Source organism: Passer montanus, unplaced genomic scaffold (assembly GCF_014805655.1).
Source record: "Passer montanus isolate IOZ18808 unplaced genomic scaffold, ASM1480565v1 scaffold101, whole genome shotgun sequence".
Lineage (NCBI taxonomy): Eukaryota > Metazoa > Chordata > Aves > Passeriformes > Passeridae > Passer > Passer montanus.
Window position 1 is genome coordinate 29,140 of NW_024356616.1, and position 18,414 is coordinate 47,553.

The 18,414-nt window shown below is 46.0% G+C and overlaps 1 protein-coding gene across 1 annotated transcript in view; it reads right to left on the reverse strand.

Moving 5' to 3' along the window:
* Positions 1–17,513, reverse strand: part of XPO7 (exportin 7) — a gene marked incomplete at its 5' end in the record, with an annotated part of 39,041 nt that extends 21,528 nt beyond the window's left edge. Inside the window, 13 exon segments of the mRNA XM_039716247.1 lie at positions 2,229–2,334; positions 3,262–3,455; positions 4,438–4,579; positions 5,385–5,433; positions 6,074–6,220; positions 6,841–6,960; positions 7,973–8,046; positions 8,547–8,712; positions 9,750–9,854; positions 12,629–12,694; positions 14,209–14,375; positions 15,901–15,994; positions 17,358–17,513. Coding sequence (XP_039572181.1) covers positions 2,229–2,334; positions 3,262–3,455; positions 4,438–4,579; positions 5,385–5,433; positions 6,074–6,220; positions 6,841–6,960; positions 7,973–8,046; positions 8,547–8,712; positions 9,750–9,854; positions 12,629–12,694; positions 14,209–14,375; positions 15,901–15,994; positions 17,358–17,513 — 1,586 coding nt within the window.
* Positions 17,514–18,414: the final 901 nt, after the last annotated feature.

The window sequence follows — 18,414 nt, forward strand, 5'->3', positions numbered from 1 at the left end:
AAATGGGGGGAAGGGGGGAAAAGGGGGAAAGAAAAAGGGGAAAATGGAAAGGGGGGAAAAGGGAAAGGGGGAAGGGGGAAAAAGGGGGAAAGAAAAAGGGGGATAGGGGGAAAAAGGGAAAGGGGGAAAAGGGAAAGGGGGAAAAGGAAAAGGGGGAAAGGGAAAAGGGGAAAGAAAAGGGGAAGAAATGGGAGGGAAAAGTGGGAGAAAAGGTGGGAAAAGGAGGGAAAGACAGGAGGGAAAGAAGAGGGGAAAATGGGGGGGAAAGTGGGGTAAAAGGGGGAAGAAAAGGGGGAAAGAAAATAAATGGGGGAAAGAAATGGGGGAAGAATGGGAGAAAAGGGAAAAAAGGGACAAGGGGGAGAAGGGGCAAGAAAGGGGATTTTTCTTTGTTAAAACCTGAATTCCCATTGGATTTCAATCCCAAAAATCTAGTTAATGACACAATAAAATCTAACTTTCCAAGCTCAATATTCCCCATAATTAATCCCAGTGGGAATATTCCAAATAATTCCCAGTATTTCCAAGCCAAATATTCCCAGTAATTCCCAACATTCCCAAGTCCAATATTCCCACTGGGAATCAGCAGCAGCACCAAGCACCCTCCATCCCTTCCCAGACAGATTTCCCACTGGAATCACAGCTGGAAAAAGGGAAGTAACGCTCTCCCAGCTTCCTGGGAGTGGGATTTGCTGGAATATCCTGGCAGGGTTTAGTGGAATATCCCAGGTGGATTTAATGGAATATCCTGGTGGATTTTGCTGGGTTCCCAGGTGGATTTTTCTAGGGTGTCTCAGATTTTGCTGGAATTCCCAGGTGGGTTTTCCTAGAATTCCCAGGTGGATTTTGCTGCAATATCCCAGTGGATTTTGCTGGAATTCCTGGATAGATTTCCCTGGAATTCCTGGGTGGACTTTTCTGGAATATCCTTGTGGATTTTGCTGAAATTCTGCTGGAATTCCCAGGTGGATTTAATGGAATATCCTGGGTGGATTTTGCTGGGATTCCCAGGTGGATTTTCCTAGAATTCCCAGGTGGATTTTGCTGCAATATCCCAGTGGATTTTGCTGGAATTCCTGAATGGATTTCCCTGGAATTCCTGGGTGGACTTTTCTGGAATATCCTTGTGGATTTTGCTGAAATTCCTGGGTGGATGTTGCTGGAATATCCCAGTGGATTTTGCTGAGATCCCCAGCTGGGTTTTTCTGGAATTCCTGGGTGGATTTCCCTGGAATTCCCAGGTGGATTTTTCTGGAACATCCCAGTGGATTTTTCTGGAATATCTCAGTGGATTTCGCTGGAATTCCCAGGTGGATTTTTCTGGAATATCTCAGTGGATTTCGCTGGAATTCCCAGGTGGATTTTTCTGGAATATCTCAGTGGATTTCGCTGGAATTCCCAGGTGGATTTTTCTGGAATATCTCAGTGGATTTCGCTGGAATTCCCAGGTGGATTTTTCTGGAATATCTCAGTGGATTTCCCTGGAATTCCCAGCTGGATTTTGCTGGAATTCCTGGGTGGATTTCCCTGGAATATCCTGGTGGATTTCCCTGGAATTCCCGGATGGGTTTCCCTGGAGTTCCTGGGTGGGTTTCCCTGGAATTCCCGGGTGGGTTTCCCTGGAGTTCCCGGGTGGATTTCCCTGGAGTTCCCAGATGGGTTTCCCTGGAGTTCCCGGATGGGTTTCCCTGGAATTCCCGTGTGGATTTCCCTGGAATTTCTGGATGGATTTCCCTGGAGTTCCCGGGTGGATTTCCCTGGAATTCCCAGGTGGATTTTTCTGGAACATCCCAGTGGATTTTTCTGGAATATCTCAGTGGATTTCCCTGGAATTCCCCGGTGGATTTTGCTGGAATTCCTGGGTGGATTTCCCTGGAATTCCCGGGTGGATTTCCCTGGAGTTCCCAGATGGGTTTCCCTGGAGTTCCCGGATGGGTTTCCCTGGAATTCCCGGGTGGATTTCCCTGGAATTTCTGGATGGATTTCCCTGGAATTCCCGTGAGGGTTTCCCTGGAGTTCCCGGGTGGATTTCCCTGGAGTTCCTGGGTGGATTTCCCTGGAATATCCCGGTGGATTTCCCTGGAATTCCCAGATGGGTTTCCCTGGAGTTCCCGGGTGGATTTCCCTGGAGTTCCTGGGTGGATTTTACTGGAGTTCTGTGTGGATTTCCCTGGAATTCCGTGTGGATTTCCCTGGAATTCCGGCTGGGCTTCCCTGGGACCCCCTACCTGCAGACCAGCTCGCCGTCCATGGCGTCCTGCTCGTCGGTGCTGGCGAAGGACACGCGGCCGCCGATGACGGCGCCGATGATGTACACCAGCCACGTCAGCCGCCCTGGGGACACGGGGACACGTCAGGGCTGCCACCCGCAGCGGCACCCGCGGCAAAAGAAACCCCGAATAAATCCATTTATCCGCCAAATAAATCCATTTTTCCCTCGGAAAACCTCGCTCTGCTCTGGGGCGCACAGGGGGCACTGCCAGAGCTGTCACCTCTTCTTTTAGTGGCCATCTCGCCCAAAATCAATCAGTTTTTTGCAAAATAAATCCATTTTCAACAAAATCAATCCATTTCCTCCCAAATAAATCCATTTTGCTCCAAAGAAATTAATTTTTCCCCAAACTGATCCATTTTTCCCCAAATCGATCCATGGGATGGGATGGGTTGAACACCCTCATAACTTTGACAGGAAGGCAAGGAAATATCCTAAATTTCCCCAAATCCTGGGAATTCCTCCCCCGTGCAGGGATTTTCCAGGCCAGTTCCTTTGGGGAGCCCCCACCCGTGCCAGGGCTGAGCTTCCTGCACAGCCGGGTCCTCGGGGCTGGTGGGGCCACGGATGGGGTGGGATCCATGGGATAGGATTGGGATCCATGGGATAGGACTGGGATCCATGGGATGGGATAGGATTTATGATAGGATTGGGATTCTTGGGATGGGATTGGGATCTATGGGATGAGATCCAGGGGATGGGATCCATGGGATGGGATTGGTATCCATGGGATTGGGATCTGTGGGATGGGATCCATGGGATGGGATTTGGATCCATGGGATGGGATTTGGATCCATGGGATGGGATCCATGGGATGGGATTTGGATCCATGGGATGGGATTTATGATAGGACTGGGATCCATGGCATGGGATGGGCAGCACTGGACAGGGAACCCCTCCCACGGAGCAACCACGCCATCCCTCCCCTGCGCAGGGATTTTCCAGGCCAGTCCCTTTGGGAAGGAGCCCGGAGCCGTGCCAGGGCTGACCTTCCTGCACGGCCAGGTCCATGGGGCTGGCGCTGGCGCTCTGCAGCAGCTCCTGGTAGGACTGGGCGGCCTGGTCGAAGAGCTGCACCAGCAGCGCGCACGTCTTCTCGTACTCGCAGCGCCCGATGGTGGACAGCTGGTCCAGCTGCTGCTGCACCAGCCCCGTGTCCTCCAGAGGGTCCTCCAGGCCATCCCTGCAAAAAGCACGTGGGAAATGGAGCAGGGCGTCCCAGGAGCAGCAGATCCCTGGTTTTACTGCCAGGGGTGTTGGAGATGTGGGTTGGAATTCGCACAATCATGGAATGGTTTAAGTTTTCCCCACAGAATTTGGGCTGGAAAAGGTTTCAAGGATCCTCCATTGGACAACATCTTTAAACTAACCAGGAATTTCAAGGCACACTGTTGGGAGCAAATTCCCAGCGCTTCCAAGGGGAAACAAGAAGGAAAACAAGGCAGGAACATGATTTGTGTTGTTTGACTTGAGTTTTTCCCACAGAATTTGGGCTGGAAAAGGTTTCAAGGACTTTCCATTGGACAACATCTTTAATGGCCTGGTTGCTAAACTAACCAGGAATTTCAAGGCACACTGTTGGGAGCAAATTCCCAGTGCTTCCAGAGGGAAAAAAGAAGGAAAACAAAGCAGGAACATGATTTGTGTTGTTTGACTTAAGTTTTTCCCACAGAATTTGGACAACAAGGATTTAAAGCTCAGCTCACTGCACCTTCCACTGGCCTTTAATGGCTTGGTTGCCAAATTAACCAGGAATTTCAGGGCACACCATTGGGAGCAAATTCCTAGTGCTTCCAGAGGAGAAAAAAGAAGGAAACCAGGGAGTTGTGATTGTGTTGTTTAAGTTTTTCCCACAGAATTTGGGTTGGAAGGTGTTTAAAGCTCAGTTCCTTCCACATTCCACTGGTTGCCAAATAAACCAGGAATTTCAGAGCACATCATTGTGAGCAAATTCCCAGTGCTTCCAGAGGGAAAAAAAGAAGGAAAACAAAGCAGTGAGTTATGATTTGTGTTGGAAAGAGCTTAAATCCCGGCCCATCCTGCCCCCTGCCATGGGCAGGGACAGCTCCCTCCGTGCCACCTCAGCCATGTCCTCTCCAGGGGGAACACCCCACTTTTCCCAGCCTTAGGATCAGCAGGAGCTGCCAGGCGTGGGACGGCCTCACCTGAGGATGATGTGCACGGATTCCAGGCGGGAGGTGATGTAGGCTTTGGTCACCTCGGGCGTGTAGGTCTCCAGCAATGGAAAAGAAGGCAGGGAGTTATGATTTGTGCTGTTTGACTTGATTTTTTCCCACAGAATTTGAGCTGGAAGATGTTTAATGCTCACCTCGCTGCACCTTCCCATAGCTTTTAATGGCCTGGTTACCAAATTAACCAGGAATTTCAGAGCACACTGTTGGGAGTAAATTCCCAGTGCTTCCAGAGGGAAAAAAGACGGAAAACAAGGCAGGAACATATGATTTGTGGATTTAAGTTTTTCCCACAGAATTTTGGTTGCAAGGGGTTCAAAGCTCAGCTCGCTGCACCATCCATTGGCCTGGTGGCCAAATTAATTAGGAACTTCACTAGGAAGAGCACGCTGTTGTTAGTAAATTCCCAGTGCTTCCAGAGGGAAAGGAGAAGGAAAATAAACCAGGGAGTTATGATTTGTGTTGTTTGATTTAAGTCTTTCCCTCAGAATTTGGCTTAGAAGGTGCTTAAAGCTCAGTTCCTTCCATTGGCCTTGTTACCTAATTAGCCAGGAATTCCAGGACACATTGTTGGGAGCAAATTCCCAGTGCTTCCAGAGGGAAAAAAGAAGGAAAACAAGCCAGGAACATATGATTTGTGCTGCTTAAGTTTTTCCCACAGAATTTGGGTTGCAAGGGGTTTCAAGTTCAGCTCGCTGCACCTTCCACTGGCCTTCAATGGCCTGGTTGCTACATTAACCAGGAATTTCAGGGAACACTGTAAGGAGCAAATTCCCAGTGCTTCCAGAGGGAAAAGACAAGGAAAACAAAGCAGGAAGTTATGATTTGTGTTGTTTGACTTGAGTTTTTCCCACAGAATTTGGGTTGGAAGCCATTTAAAGCACCTCCCATTGGACAATATCTTTAATGGCCTGATTGACAAATTAACCAGGAATTTCAGAGCACACTGTTGGGAGTAAATTCCCAGTGCTTCCAGAGCGAAAAGAGAAGGAAAACAAGCCAGGGAGTTATGATTTGTATTGTTTGACTCCAGTTTTTCCCACAGGATTTGGGTTGGAAGGGGTTTAAAGCTCAGCTTGTTGCACCTTGCACTGGCCTGGCTGCCAAATGAACCAGGAATTTCAGGGCACACGTGGATCAGTCATTCCCAGCACTCAGGAAACACTGGGAGATAATCCCAAATTCCCAAGACATGCAGCTGAATCCCAGGCCTCCTCCAGCTCCCACACACTGCACAGCCTGAGCTGCTTCCCAGGAATTCCAATTCCACAAACAAAGGAGTTTATTTTTTAAACCTTCTCCTGTGCAGGGCTGTGGCTGTGAGCTGTACGCACAGCTGGAAAACTCAGTGGGAATATCCATGATATTCCAATTCCTCCCAATCTCCCTGAGTGCATTGCAACAGTGAAATGAGACAGAGTCCTAAAAATAAACCTTATTTAACACGTTTTTTTAATTCCCTGCCAGGATATGGAAAAGCCTCTGAAGGCATGGCAACAACTCTGCCTTCCCACATAGATTCCATTCAGGAATTCAGAGGATGATCCATGAGGGATTTCTGTAACAATTCCCTGCTTCCAGGGAACCCAAAGGGCAGGAAGGGCTGTACCTGCAGGCTGGTGACGGTGAAGTTGGCGATGAGCCGGATCACCTCGGGGTAGTTCTCCACCTTCACCAGCTCTCCCAGTTGGTAATTGCTTTTCAACCGGGCCAGCAGCCGGCAGAACTCGTGGTAATTGTTGGGGTCTGACAAACTCTGAGGGGACAAAAAGAGGAGGGGGACTCAGGAGCAGCTCTGCTGTCCCTGTCAGAGGCTCAGATCATCATGGAATCAGAGACAGCTCCAAGAGCAAGCCCAAGCTCCCAACAAATCCCACTCTGCCCGTTAAACCAGGTCAGCAATTGCCACATTTCCTGGATTTTGGTCATTTCCAGGGATGTTTCCAGTCCTTAAATACCTTTCCAATGGAGAATTGCTCCTACAGGAGCAGCTCTGCTGCTCCCTGCCAGAGGCTCGGATAATCATGGAATTGGAGAGCTCCAACAACAAGGCTAAGATCTCAACAAATCCCACTCTGCCCAGTCAGCAATTGCCACATTTACTGGTTTTTGGGCACTTCCAGGGAAGGTTCCAGCCCTTAAATACTCTTCCAATGGAGAAATTTTTCCTAATATCCACCATGAACCTTCCTTGGTGGTGGAATGGTGGGAAAAGGGAAGAGCAGGACAACACTGCACTTTGCCAAGTGTCCAAGTGGGACATCAAAAAGGATTTTTTTCCATGAAATTTTTTCCATGAAATCCATGAAAAGGATTTTTTGAGATGAAACGTGCTGGAGAGAACGCAGAGCCTCAGTTTCCCCCTGGAATACTCACCTGGGGGTTTTCCAGTATCCGTTTCACTCCATCCACCAGGTGAGATAAGAACTTTGCCCTCTCGGCATTGTTGAAGAGGGAGCGGCGCACAGAGGCAATCTGCACCAAGCAGGATAAAACCTGCCAGGACACAGAAAAATGGGAATAAACACAAAACCAGGGATGAAAACAAGGAAATGAAGAAATATTCCCCTCATGACACAAGCAGGGATTGAGGTTTGGTGCTTCTTTAGGGACCAAACAGCTCCTTCGTCTCTGCAGAGGAGAAAGAAATCACAGCACCCAAAGCAACAGTTCCATCCCAAAAATCACAGAATTATGGAATTTCTGAGGTTGGAAAAGCCCTCCAAGGTCAGAGTCCAACCTTTGATCCCCACCTTTGATCCCAGAGTCCTCTTTGATCCCCAGAGCTCTGAGTGCCATGTCCAAGCTTTCCCTGGACAGCTCCAGGGATGAGCATTCCAATGGAATAATTTCAGATTTCCATTCAAAAAATGGATTCTCACACCTCAAATCTCTCCTGAATATTTAAGGCTTGAAATTCAGGATTAGCCACCAACTCCCCATCAGAATAAGTGGAGTCTCCATGGAAAAATTCCCTCTGAAGGCCCTTCCCTCTCAGCCTTGTTTTCACTCAGCCTCTTCACTTGTTTTTTAATTATGGGAAATATGTATCAGAAAAACATCTGAAAGACATTTTTATATTATTTTTCCAAAAGAAATCAACGTTTTATTTTTCCAGAAGAAATAATCCAACTTTTAGCTCAGTTGTGCTCTTGGCTCTTTCACCCCAATGGGACACGGCCTCATTTGGAAGGTTGGAAGGAGAAATTCCATTCCTGGGGGTGTTCCCAGATTTGCTCCCCTATTCCTGGTGTGGTTTTAGGACTTGGTTTGGGAATAACAGGAGTTGCTCCCCCAAGGGGATGAGCAAATAGAAGATTCCAAGCTATGTGAGGAGAAGGGAGGTGGAAATTTCAGCAAAAAAGTGCTTTTAGGGAAAGTCCAACCTCAGAGATGCTTCAAAACTCTCAGCAGCATTTGGACACTTCAGTACAACCTGGGGCACCTGAATCCCCAGGGAATCTCCCAGAGGAATCCTAAAATAATGGAAAATAAACCCTGGACTTACCAGAGGAGAAAATGAAGGAGGGATGGAATGATAAAGATCAAAAAACAACTGAAGGGTCGAAGAATCCAAGAATGCTGCAAGAGAAAAGAGGATTTTACCTCCATTTACAGCTTCCCACAGGTCTAATCCTTATTTTACCACTCGTGGCACATGGATTTGTCACACCAAAGCACCACAATCCCAAGAAAAATTCTCCCAGGATTTTGTATTTTTAAGGCAAATGCCTTTCCTAGAAATTGAGTCACCCACTGGTGCTTGGAACTGGGAGAAAATGACAGGAAGGTATTTTAAGAACACAATCTGTGCCTGTCAAATGCCTGCTGGGAACAGCAGGATGTGGGAAAAAGGTGCCAAGTTATTCCCTAGTTTTTTTTAAAATCTTTTTCTCCTGGTTTTTGGAACAAGAGGTGAAAGACTGGAAGGGAAAAGGGGATTTAAAAGCAACATAAAATCCCCCAAAAACGAATCAGGTGGGTTTAGGGCTGAGTTGAACCTCTGGCTTTACACCCTGGGGGTTTATTTCTAAAAAAACCAAAAACTGGAGCGTTTTCCAGGTGGGATCCTGTGGGATCACCTGATCTCCAACTGGTTGGGATCTGCACAGTGCAAAGATCATCCGAGGACTCGTCCGTGGAGGTGCCGATGAAATCGAAGTTCAGGCAGTTGTGGGTGAGCTTGAGGAGCTGCATCAGCAGCCCGTGCTGGCTCTCATCGTTCAGGTTCAGGTTCTTCCCAGAAGCCTGTGGGAAACATGGGATCAAGGCAGGGAAAAGGGAAAAAAAATTAAATAAATCCAGGTGGCGGCTGAATTGAGGTGGGATTTTATTTGAGGCAGGATGGGGCTTTGTGGAATGAGCAGTGGGTGTGTTTTTATAGGTGGTGAGGCATAAATGAAATAAATAAAAAGAAATAAATTTTAAAAAAATTAAATAAATAAAATAAATATATTCCAGCATAAATAAAATCCCAGAGATTCTCCACGACAGGAATAAGAGGCAGCATTCCCATTTCCCTCCCTGAAGTGCACAGGGATGAGGACTGAGGGATCCAGGAGATCATGGAAGTCTCAATAATGATAAACACAAAACCCTTTCCTCTCTGACAGGAATCCTGTGCCCTCCTTCCCACAGGAATGAGGAAAACTGGGATAAAATCTGGGATAAAACTGGGACAAGGACTCATTTGTCACAGATATTTAAAACAGAAACCCAAATTTTCCTTTCTCTCCTGATGCTTTAAGCCAGGGAACTTTAACCCCAGGCTCAGGAATTTGTTTGCAGCTGGAATTGTAGAGAAGAATTTGATTTCTGGGTTTATTTTCTATATATTACCTAAATAAAATCTATTTAATATGTACTACTTAAATAAAATATATTTATTAATATTGATTTCTTTAGGAAGAAAAAAAATTATTAATTAAGGAAGTTTTCCTTGAGAAAGAACAGAGAAGATTAACCCCAGGCTCAGGATCCAAGGATTTATTTGCAGCTGGAATTGTAGAGAAGAGTTTGATTTCTCAATTTTTTACTTATTATTTAATTAAAATATATTGAAAAATTCTTATTTAAAGAAAGTCTACTAAATATATATTAATTAAATAACATCTATTTATTAATACAGATTTATTTAGGAAGCAAAACTTCATTAATTAATCCACTTTTTCCTTGAAGAACAACCCCAAAACCAGAATTTTTTCAGGACACAAATGCTCATTCCAGGAAGGAACTTCACCCCAACATTCCACTTCCCAAAAAAAAGCTTCCCAAACCTTCCTTACCTGTTTCAGTAAACTGCAGGACAGGGTGAAAATATCAAATAACGAGGAATCCCGGAAGGAAGAGGCGATTTTCCTGTGCTTGGTCAGGGGGTGGGTGGTGTCTGCCTGCAGGGAGACAAGCCGGGCTCAGAGCTCTGGGAGCACAGCAGGAAAAGCAGGAAAAGCAGCAGGAATCCCAGGAAATTGAGATTTCCCTCCCCAAAACCAGCGGGATGCAATTCTCCAGTTTTTCCATGGAAAAATTCACATTCCTGGTGTTGTGTTCACACAGCTGGGCTGGGTTTATTCCCAATTTATTCCTTCAATTTTTGCCCAAATCATTGCCCAAAATTTTTTCCTTCAATCTTTGCCCCCAAAAAAAAAAAGGGGTTTTTTTTAGATTTTAGGAATGGGAACTCCAAAGGGTTCAATCCCTCCTGGAGCTGCTGGGCACACAGGGATGAAGAACAGGAATTAAAATTCCAGATGGAGAAGGGAACTGGAAGGAGTTATCCAGCTTGGATTTTGCTGTTCTGTGGGATAAATTCCAGTCCTGGATCTGACACTGCATCCCAGAGCTGGGGAACAGCAAAACTCAGATTTTTTTTCCTCATGAAAAGGGGAAAAATGAGGAAAAATTCCCATTTTTGCCATCAATCCCAGCCAACTTCTACCTGCCTGGGATGGGTACTGGATTATCCCAGTGGGATGCAGAATTCCTGCATAAATATCCACTTGGAAATGTTTATATTTTACTATTTAAACTAAATCAAATTTAATAAACAGTGAATTAAAATTATAGAATTGAACTTTCAATTAAAAATTGAAATAATTAATGAAATTGAAATTTAATAAAGTTAAATTTCAATTTCCAAACCCCTCCTCCAGTATTTGATGAAGCAGGACAGCTCCTACTTTGGATTTTAAACCTGAGTTTTCCCAACAATTCCATGAAGGACCCCAAAATTCCCATCCTTTACTTTGTAGAAGGAAAAGCCCCAACAGATCCTAAACTTTCAGGTGCTTTAATACCCAAATTATTCCTCAGCTCAGATTGTTGGCATTTCAGGGAGTTTAGGAAAATGAACATTATTTAATTCCCATTTCAAGCCCTCTGTGGGGATGGAAAATCCCCTTCATTTCTGGCCTTGGGAAAATGGGATTTCTTCACCACAGTGAATTGGACTTAAAACACGGAATTCAGCTTAAATCACTAAACTGTGCTTAAATTGGTGAACTTGGCTTAAATCAGTAAATTTGGATTAAATCAATGAATTTCCAGTTCTGACACCAATTTAATCCCTCCAGGATTTCTCTGGATTAAGCAAGATCCCAGGGAAATCTGAAGTTAGTTACTTAATGAGACAAAAAAAAATAATTTTTTCCACCTGGTTTTTTTTTAAAGAAAATCAGAGACTTTTCCACTCATTGTGACCCTCAGGACTGCAGCAAAATCTGCCTGCCTGAGGGAAAACCACTGAAAAAAACATCAAAAAAACATGGAAAACCCATGAAAATTGGGATAGCAGTAGGTAAAGCTGCTCATCCCAGTTTCCAGCAGCAATTCCAGAGGAAATTCCAGAGCACAGCCCTGGAGAGATCTTAAATCCTCTGGAAAAGCTGGGCCAGCATTGGGCCTGGCCAGGCCTCAGGGGCTGGGAAAGAGACACGGCCCGGAGAATCCAGCAGGATTTCTGGGAATTTTATCCCAGAAATCCATTCAGAGTTTTATCCTGGATGAAAGGGATGCTTTAAAAATAGGCAGAGTTGGAAAATTTTTGAGAAGGAGGGGCTGAAAATCAGAGACTTTCCCACTCATTGTGACCCTCCGGACTGGAGCAAAATCTGCATGCCTGAGGGAAACCCACTGAAAAAACATCAAAAAAACATGGAAAAACCATGAAAATTGGGATAGCAGTAGGTAAAGCTGCTCATCCCAGTTTCCAGCAGCAATTCCAGAGGAATTCCAGAGCACAGCCTTTGAGGGATCTTAAATCCTCTGGAAAAGCTGGGCCAGGATTGGGCCTGGCCAGGGGCTGGGAAAGGGACATGGCCCAGAGAGTCCTGAAGGGTTTCTGGGAATTTTATCCCAGAAATCCATTCAGAGTTTTATCCTGGATGAAAGGGATGCTTTAAAAATAGGCAGAGTTGGAAAATTTTCGAGAAGGAGGGGCTGAAAACCAGAGACTTTTCCACACATTGTGACCCTCAGGACTGCAGCAAAATCCGCCTGCCTGAGGGAAAAATCGTGGAAAAAATCAGGGAAAACCCATGAAAATTGGGATAGCAGCAGGTAAAGGTGCTTATTCCAGTTTCCAGCAGCAATTCCAGAGGAATTCCAGAGCACAGCCTTGGAGAGATCTTAAATCCTCTGGAAAAGCTGGGCCAGCATTGGGCCTGGCCAGGGGCTGGGAAAGGGACACAACCTGAGAATCCAGCAGGATTTCTGGGAATTTTATCCCAGAAATTCATTCAGAGTTTCATCCTGAATGAAAGGGATGCTTTAAAAATGGGCATGTTGGAAAATTCTGGTTTTTTCTTGCTGGTCAGTATGAGGGGCTGACAACAGAAAGTTCTCCCACTCATCCTCACTAAATAATTAATTTTCCTTGTTGTTTTTTTTTTTTCCCTTCTCATCCCAGAAAACCACACCAAAATATGGGAAAAGATGAAGATGCCAATGAAACAAAACAATCCTTCCAGACAGGAGCTCTGAGCATCTCACCACAAACAGGGAATGAGAAAACAACAACAACAAAACCCCAACAAACACGAAAATCCCCCCTGAACACCTCCCAGACAGCGAAATTCCCAAAAAAAAACCCTGGAAAAGGCAGGACACAACAATATGAATGAGAAAATTGGACACTTACTTCACTGAGGAAGGCTGTAGCACTTACTTGATTAATTTCATTCGTTAGTTGGGACAGGATTGTCACTCCTATGATGCAGTGCTCTACACTGTCCTGGGGAGGCAAAGGCACAGCTTTTTTTTGGAAAAATTCCTTTTTTTTTTGTTTTTCCTTGGAAAAATTCTTGGCTAGAAAAACTTATTCCTTATCAAAAAAAAAAAAAAAAAAAGAGATTTTGGGAGGCTGTTTGAGTCAATGAATGCAGGAAGTTGAAAGAAATATCAGGAATATCCACGGGGTGGATTTGAGGTTGGAGAAGTTGGATCCTAAAGGCTGAAGGATCCAGAAGCAAATCCCTGCTCCTGGAAACAATTCTCTGCCAGCACAAACAATGCCCTGCATCCTGAATTTTTAAAGAGCTAAAGATGAAATGTGATTCCCATGGATAGGAAAGGAAAAACAAAGCAAAAAATTCATTGATTTTCTACCCATCCACAGAGTGGATTTTTCCACAGGGTGGAAAAGATGGATCCTAAAGGCTGGAGCATCCAGAAACAAATCCCTGCTCCTGGAAACAATTCTCTGCCAGCAGAAGCAATTCCCTGCTCCCTAAAACAATTCCCTGCTCCCTAAAACAATTCCCTGCTCCCTAAAACAATTCCCTGCTCCCTAAAACAATTCCCTGCTCCCTAAAGCAATTCCCTGCTCCCTGAATTTTTAAAGAGCTCTTTTACCCTCAGAAGCCCCTGCTGAAAACCACCAACGTGGAAAGGCCTGAACTCCTTCACACCACCTGCAAACTCCTGGATTTTGGTGAATCCTGGGAATTCTGAGGAGGGAATCTGACCTGCAGGAACTTGGTGCAGAGCTGAGAGCACCCAGGAACAATTCCCTGCTCTCTGAAACAATTTTCTGACTTTTAAGGAGCTCTTCACCCTCAGAATTCCCTGCTGAAAACACCGCTATGGAAGAACCCAAACTCCTCCTCTCCACCTCCAAACTCCCAGATTTTGGTGATTCCTGGGAATTCTGAGGAGGGAATCTGACCTGCAAGGACCTGGTACAGAGCATCCAGGAACAATTCCCTACTCCCCAAATTTTTAAGGAGCTCTTCACCCTCAGAAGCCCCTGCTGAAAACACCGCTCTGGAAGAACCTGAACTCCTTCAGGCCACCTGCAAACTCCCGGATTTTGGTGAATCCTGGGAATTCTGAGGAGGGAATCTGACCTGCAGGAACCTGGAGTAAAGCTGGGAGCATCCAGGAATAATTCCCTGCTCCCAGGAACAACTCCCTGACTTTTAAGGAGCTGTTTCCCCTCAGAATTCCCTGCTGAATACACCGCTACAGAAGAGCCCAGACTCTTCAATGCCATCTACAAACTCCTGGATTTTGGTGAATCCTGGGAATTCTGAGGAGGGAATCTGACCTGCAAGAACCTGGTGCAAAGCTGGGAGCATCCAGGAACAATTCCCAACTCCCAGGAACAACTCCCTGACTTTTAAGGAGCTCTTCACCCTCAGAAGCCCCAGCTGAAAACACCGCTCTGGAAGAACCCGAACTCCTTCAGGCCACATCCAAACTCCTGGATTTTGGTGATTCCTGGGAATTCTGAGGAGGGAATCTGACCTGCAGGAAGCGGGTGACGTCGTTGATGACGTTCCTGAAGACGTACTCGTCCTTCTGGCAGTCGAACCAGCCCAGCTTGGTGATCCTGGCGTAGAGCTGGATCAGCGCCTGCGTCACGAACGTCGCCAGCTTCGGCCTCGTGGCCAGGTAGTTCAGCACATAATTCCCTGGAAAACAGGGGCAAAATGGAGCAGGAGGCAAAATTCCCTGTGGGAATGGCCCGAAGGAAAAGGAGCTTTGGGGAGCTTGGTCTGAGTGGGGGAAGTTGGGAGAAATGTCAGGAATAAGAGAGAAATGTTGGGAAGAAACTTGGGAATTTAAGATACTGGGAAAGGGCTGGATTTAGCCCTGGAACACACTTGGAAAAGGGTTGGATTTAGCCTTGGAATAAACCTGGAAAAAGGCTGGATTTAGCCCTGGGAAAAGGTTGGATTTAGCCCTGGAACACACTTGGAAAAGGGTTGGGTTTAGCTCTGGAATAAACCCGGGAAAAGATTTATTTAGCCCTGGGAAAAGGCTGGATTTAGCTCCGGAATAGACCCAGGAAGGTCTGGATTTAGCCCTGGAATAAACCTGGGAAAAGGCTGGATTTAGCCCTGGGAAAGGGTTGGATTTAGCCCCGGAATAAACCTGGAAAAAGGGTGAAATTCCCACCCGAAACCTCCTTTGTTTTCTCCATCAACTCCAAAACTCTGGGAATTCTGTGGGCTGGAAAAACCCTCCAAGGTCACTGAGTCCAGTCCCAAGGGTTTTTGGACAATCCCAAGGGTATTTTGGGCCAATCCCAAGGGTATTTTGGAACAATCACAAGGATATTTTTGTCAATCCCAAGGATTTTTGGGACAATCCCAAGGGTATTTCAGGCCAATCCCAAGGATTTGGGCCAATCCCAAGGATATTTTGGACAATCCCAAGGATTCTGGGCAATCCCAAGGATATTTTGGCCAGTCCCAAGGGTATTTCAGGTCAATCCCAAGGATTTTTTCGTCAATCCCAAGGGTTTTTTGGTCAATCCCAAGGATTTTTTGAACAATCCCAAGGGTAGTTTTGGACAATCCCAAGGATTTTGGACAATCTCAAGGATTTCTGGTCAATCCCAAGGATTCTGGCCAGTCCCAAGGATATTTTGGCCAGTCCCAAGGATTTCTGGCCAATCCCAAGGATATTTTGGCCAGTCCCAAGGGTATTTTGGACAATCCCAATGGTAGTTCGGGATAATCCCAAGGGTATTCTGGTCAATCCCAAGGATTTCTGGTCAATCCCAATGGTATTTTGGGTAATCCCAAGGATTTCGGGTCAATCCCAAGGATATTTTGGCCAATCCCAAGGGTATTTCAGGTCAATCCCAAGGATTTTGGGCCAATCCCAAGGATTTCTGGTCAATCCCAAGGATATTTTGGCCAATCCCAAGGATTTTTTGAACAATCCCAAGGGTATTTCAGGTCAATCCCAAGGATTTTGGCCAATCCCAAGGATTTTGGCCAATCCCAAGGATTTTGGCCAATCCCAAGGGTACTTTGGATAACCCCGGCACTCACGGATGTCGATGCGCTGCTCCAGCGGCAGGGGGTTGTTTGTGCGTGACACCAGTTTGGTAAGGCAGGTGGCCGCCAGCAGCTTCCCAAGGATATTTTGGCCAATCCCAAGGATTCTGGCCATCCCAAGGGTACTTTGGATAACCCCGGCACTCACGGATGTCGATGCGCTGCTCCAGCGGCAGGGGGTTGTTTGTGCGTGACACCAGTTTGGTAAGGCAGGTGGCCGCCAGCAGCTGCGAGTAGGAGGACTGGAAAAAAGGGAGAAAAGGGAAAAAATTCCCAAAAAACAACAAAAGGAATTTTAATTCATGGAGAAGAAATGGGTCTGAAGCAAATTCCAGCTTGGGAATTGAAGGGAAGCAGCTCCCACCATGGAAGGACGTGGATGAAATCCAAAAATTCCCAAGAATTCCAACTATCCTGGGATAAAACCCCGAAGTTTTACAGGAATTTACAGAAATTACGCAGCAATTTACAAGAATTTTCCTGGAATTTACAGGATTTTTTCTGGAATTTACAGGAATTTTGCAGAAACTTTACAGGAATTTTTCAGGAATTTGCAGGAATATACAGGAATTTTTCATAAATTTTACAGGAATTCACGGGAATTTTTCAGGAATTTACAGGAATTTTGCAGGAATTCTGCAGGAATTTTGCAGAAATTGAAAGGAATTCTGCAGAAATTCCCAGGAATTTTTGGGATGTGGAATTCCATTATTTGGGGGAATTTGGGATGCACTCACACTCCCTCTCTTGAGGAGCAGCTGGCACTTGTTATTTATCAACCCACGGGAATTCCAGGATGGAAAAAGACATGGCAGAATTCCTTTATCCAAGCATGGAATTCCATGATTTTGAGGAATTTGGGGATGTGAAATTCCACAATTCTGGGGAATGTTTGGGATGTGTAATCCCAAGATTTTGGGAAATGTTTCAGGAATTTGGGATGCACTCACGCTGCCTCCCTCCAGGAGCAGCTGGCACTTGGGGCATGTTGGTGAACCCCACCAGGGCATGGAATGCCATGACTTTGGGGATGTGGAATCCCATGATTTTGGGGAATTTTGGGGACGTGGAATTCCATGATTTTGGGGAATGTTTGGGATGTAGAATTCCATGATTTTGGGGAATTTTTGGGAATTCTGGGGAATGTGTGGGATGTACTCACGCTGCCTCTCTCGAGGAGCAGCTGACACATGGGAAATGTTGTTGAACTCCACCAGGGCATGGAATCCCATGATTTTAGGGAATCTTTGGGATGTGAAATTCCATGATTTTGGGGAATTTTGGGGACGTGGAATCCCATGATTTTGGGGATTTTTAGGAAATTTTTGAGGAATGTTTGGCAATATTTAGGATGTACTCACACTGCCTCTCTCGAGGAGCAGCTGGCACTTGGGGAATGTTGGTGAACCCCACCAGGACATGGAATTCCATGATTTTGGGGAATGTTTGGGATGTGGAATTCCATGATTTTGGGGAATGTTTGGGATGTACTCACGCTGCCTCTCTCCAGGAGCAGCTGGCACTTGGGGCATGTTGGTGAACCTCGCCAGAACACAAAATTCCATGACTTTGGGGAATGTTTGGGAATGTTTGGGATGTACTCACGCTGCCTCTCTCCAGGAGCAGCTGGCACTTGCTCAGGCAGTCGGGGCTGTTGGTGAACTCCACCAGGGCCTTCTCGGCCTGCAGGCGCGTGCCCGTGTCCGTGGTCTCATAGAGCTGCTTGCACAGGTTCTCCAGCTGGGCCAGGCTCTGCCCGGGCAGGAAACACAGAAAAACAGGGAAAAATGGGATTTAGGGACACTGCAGAGAAATTACGCAGCAATTTACAAGAATTTTTCAGGAGTTTACAGGAATTTTGCAGGAATTTGCAAGAATATACAGGAAATTTTACAGGAATTCACGGGAATTTTTCAGGAATTTACAGGAATTTTTCAGGAATTTACAGGAATTTTTTGCAGGAATTCTGCAGGAATTGAAAGGAACTCTGCAAGAATTTACAGGAATTTTTGCAGGAACTTTTCAGGAATTCTGCAGAAATTGCCAGGAATTTTTGGGATGTGGAATTCCATTATTTTGGGGGAATTTGGGATACTCAAGCAGCCTCTCTTGAGGAGCAGCTGGCACTTGTTATTTATCAATCCACGGGAATTCCAGGATGGAAAAAGACATGGCAGAATTCCTTTATCCAAGCATGGAATTCCATGATTTTGGGGAATTTGGGGATGTGAAATTCCACAATTCTGGGGAATGTTTGGGATGTGGAATCCCAAGATTTTGGGAAATGTTTCAGGAATTTGGGATGTACTCACGCTGCCCCCCTCCAGGAGCAGCTGGCACTTGGGGAATGCGGCTGGGCCAGGCTCTGCCAGGGCAGGACACAGGAAAACAGGGAAAATGGGAAAAATGGGATTTAGGGACACTGCAGGGCTGGGCCAGGCTCTGCCCGGGCAGGACACACAGCAAACCATGGAAAAATGGGATTTAGGGATTTAGGGACACTGCAGGGACCCCTCAGCACTGGCAGCAGGAGCTCAAGTTTGTGCTCACACACGTGGGGCTCACCAGGAATTCCCCTTCCTTTTTCCTTCCTTTTTTCCTTCCCTTTCCCCTTTTCTTTTCCTTTTTCCTTTCCTTTCCTTTCCTTTCCTTTCCTTTCCTT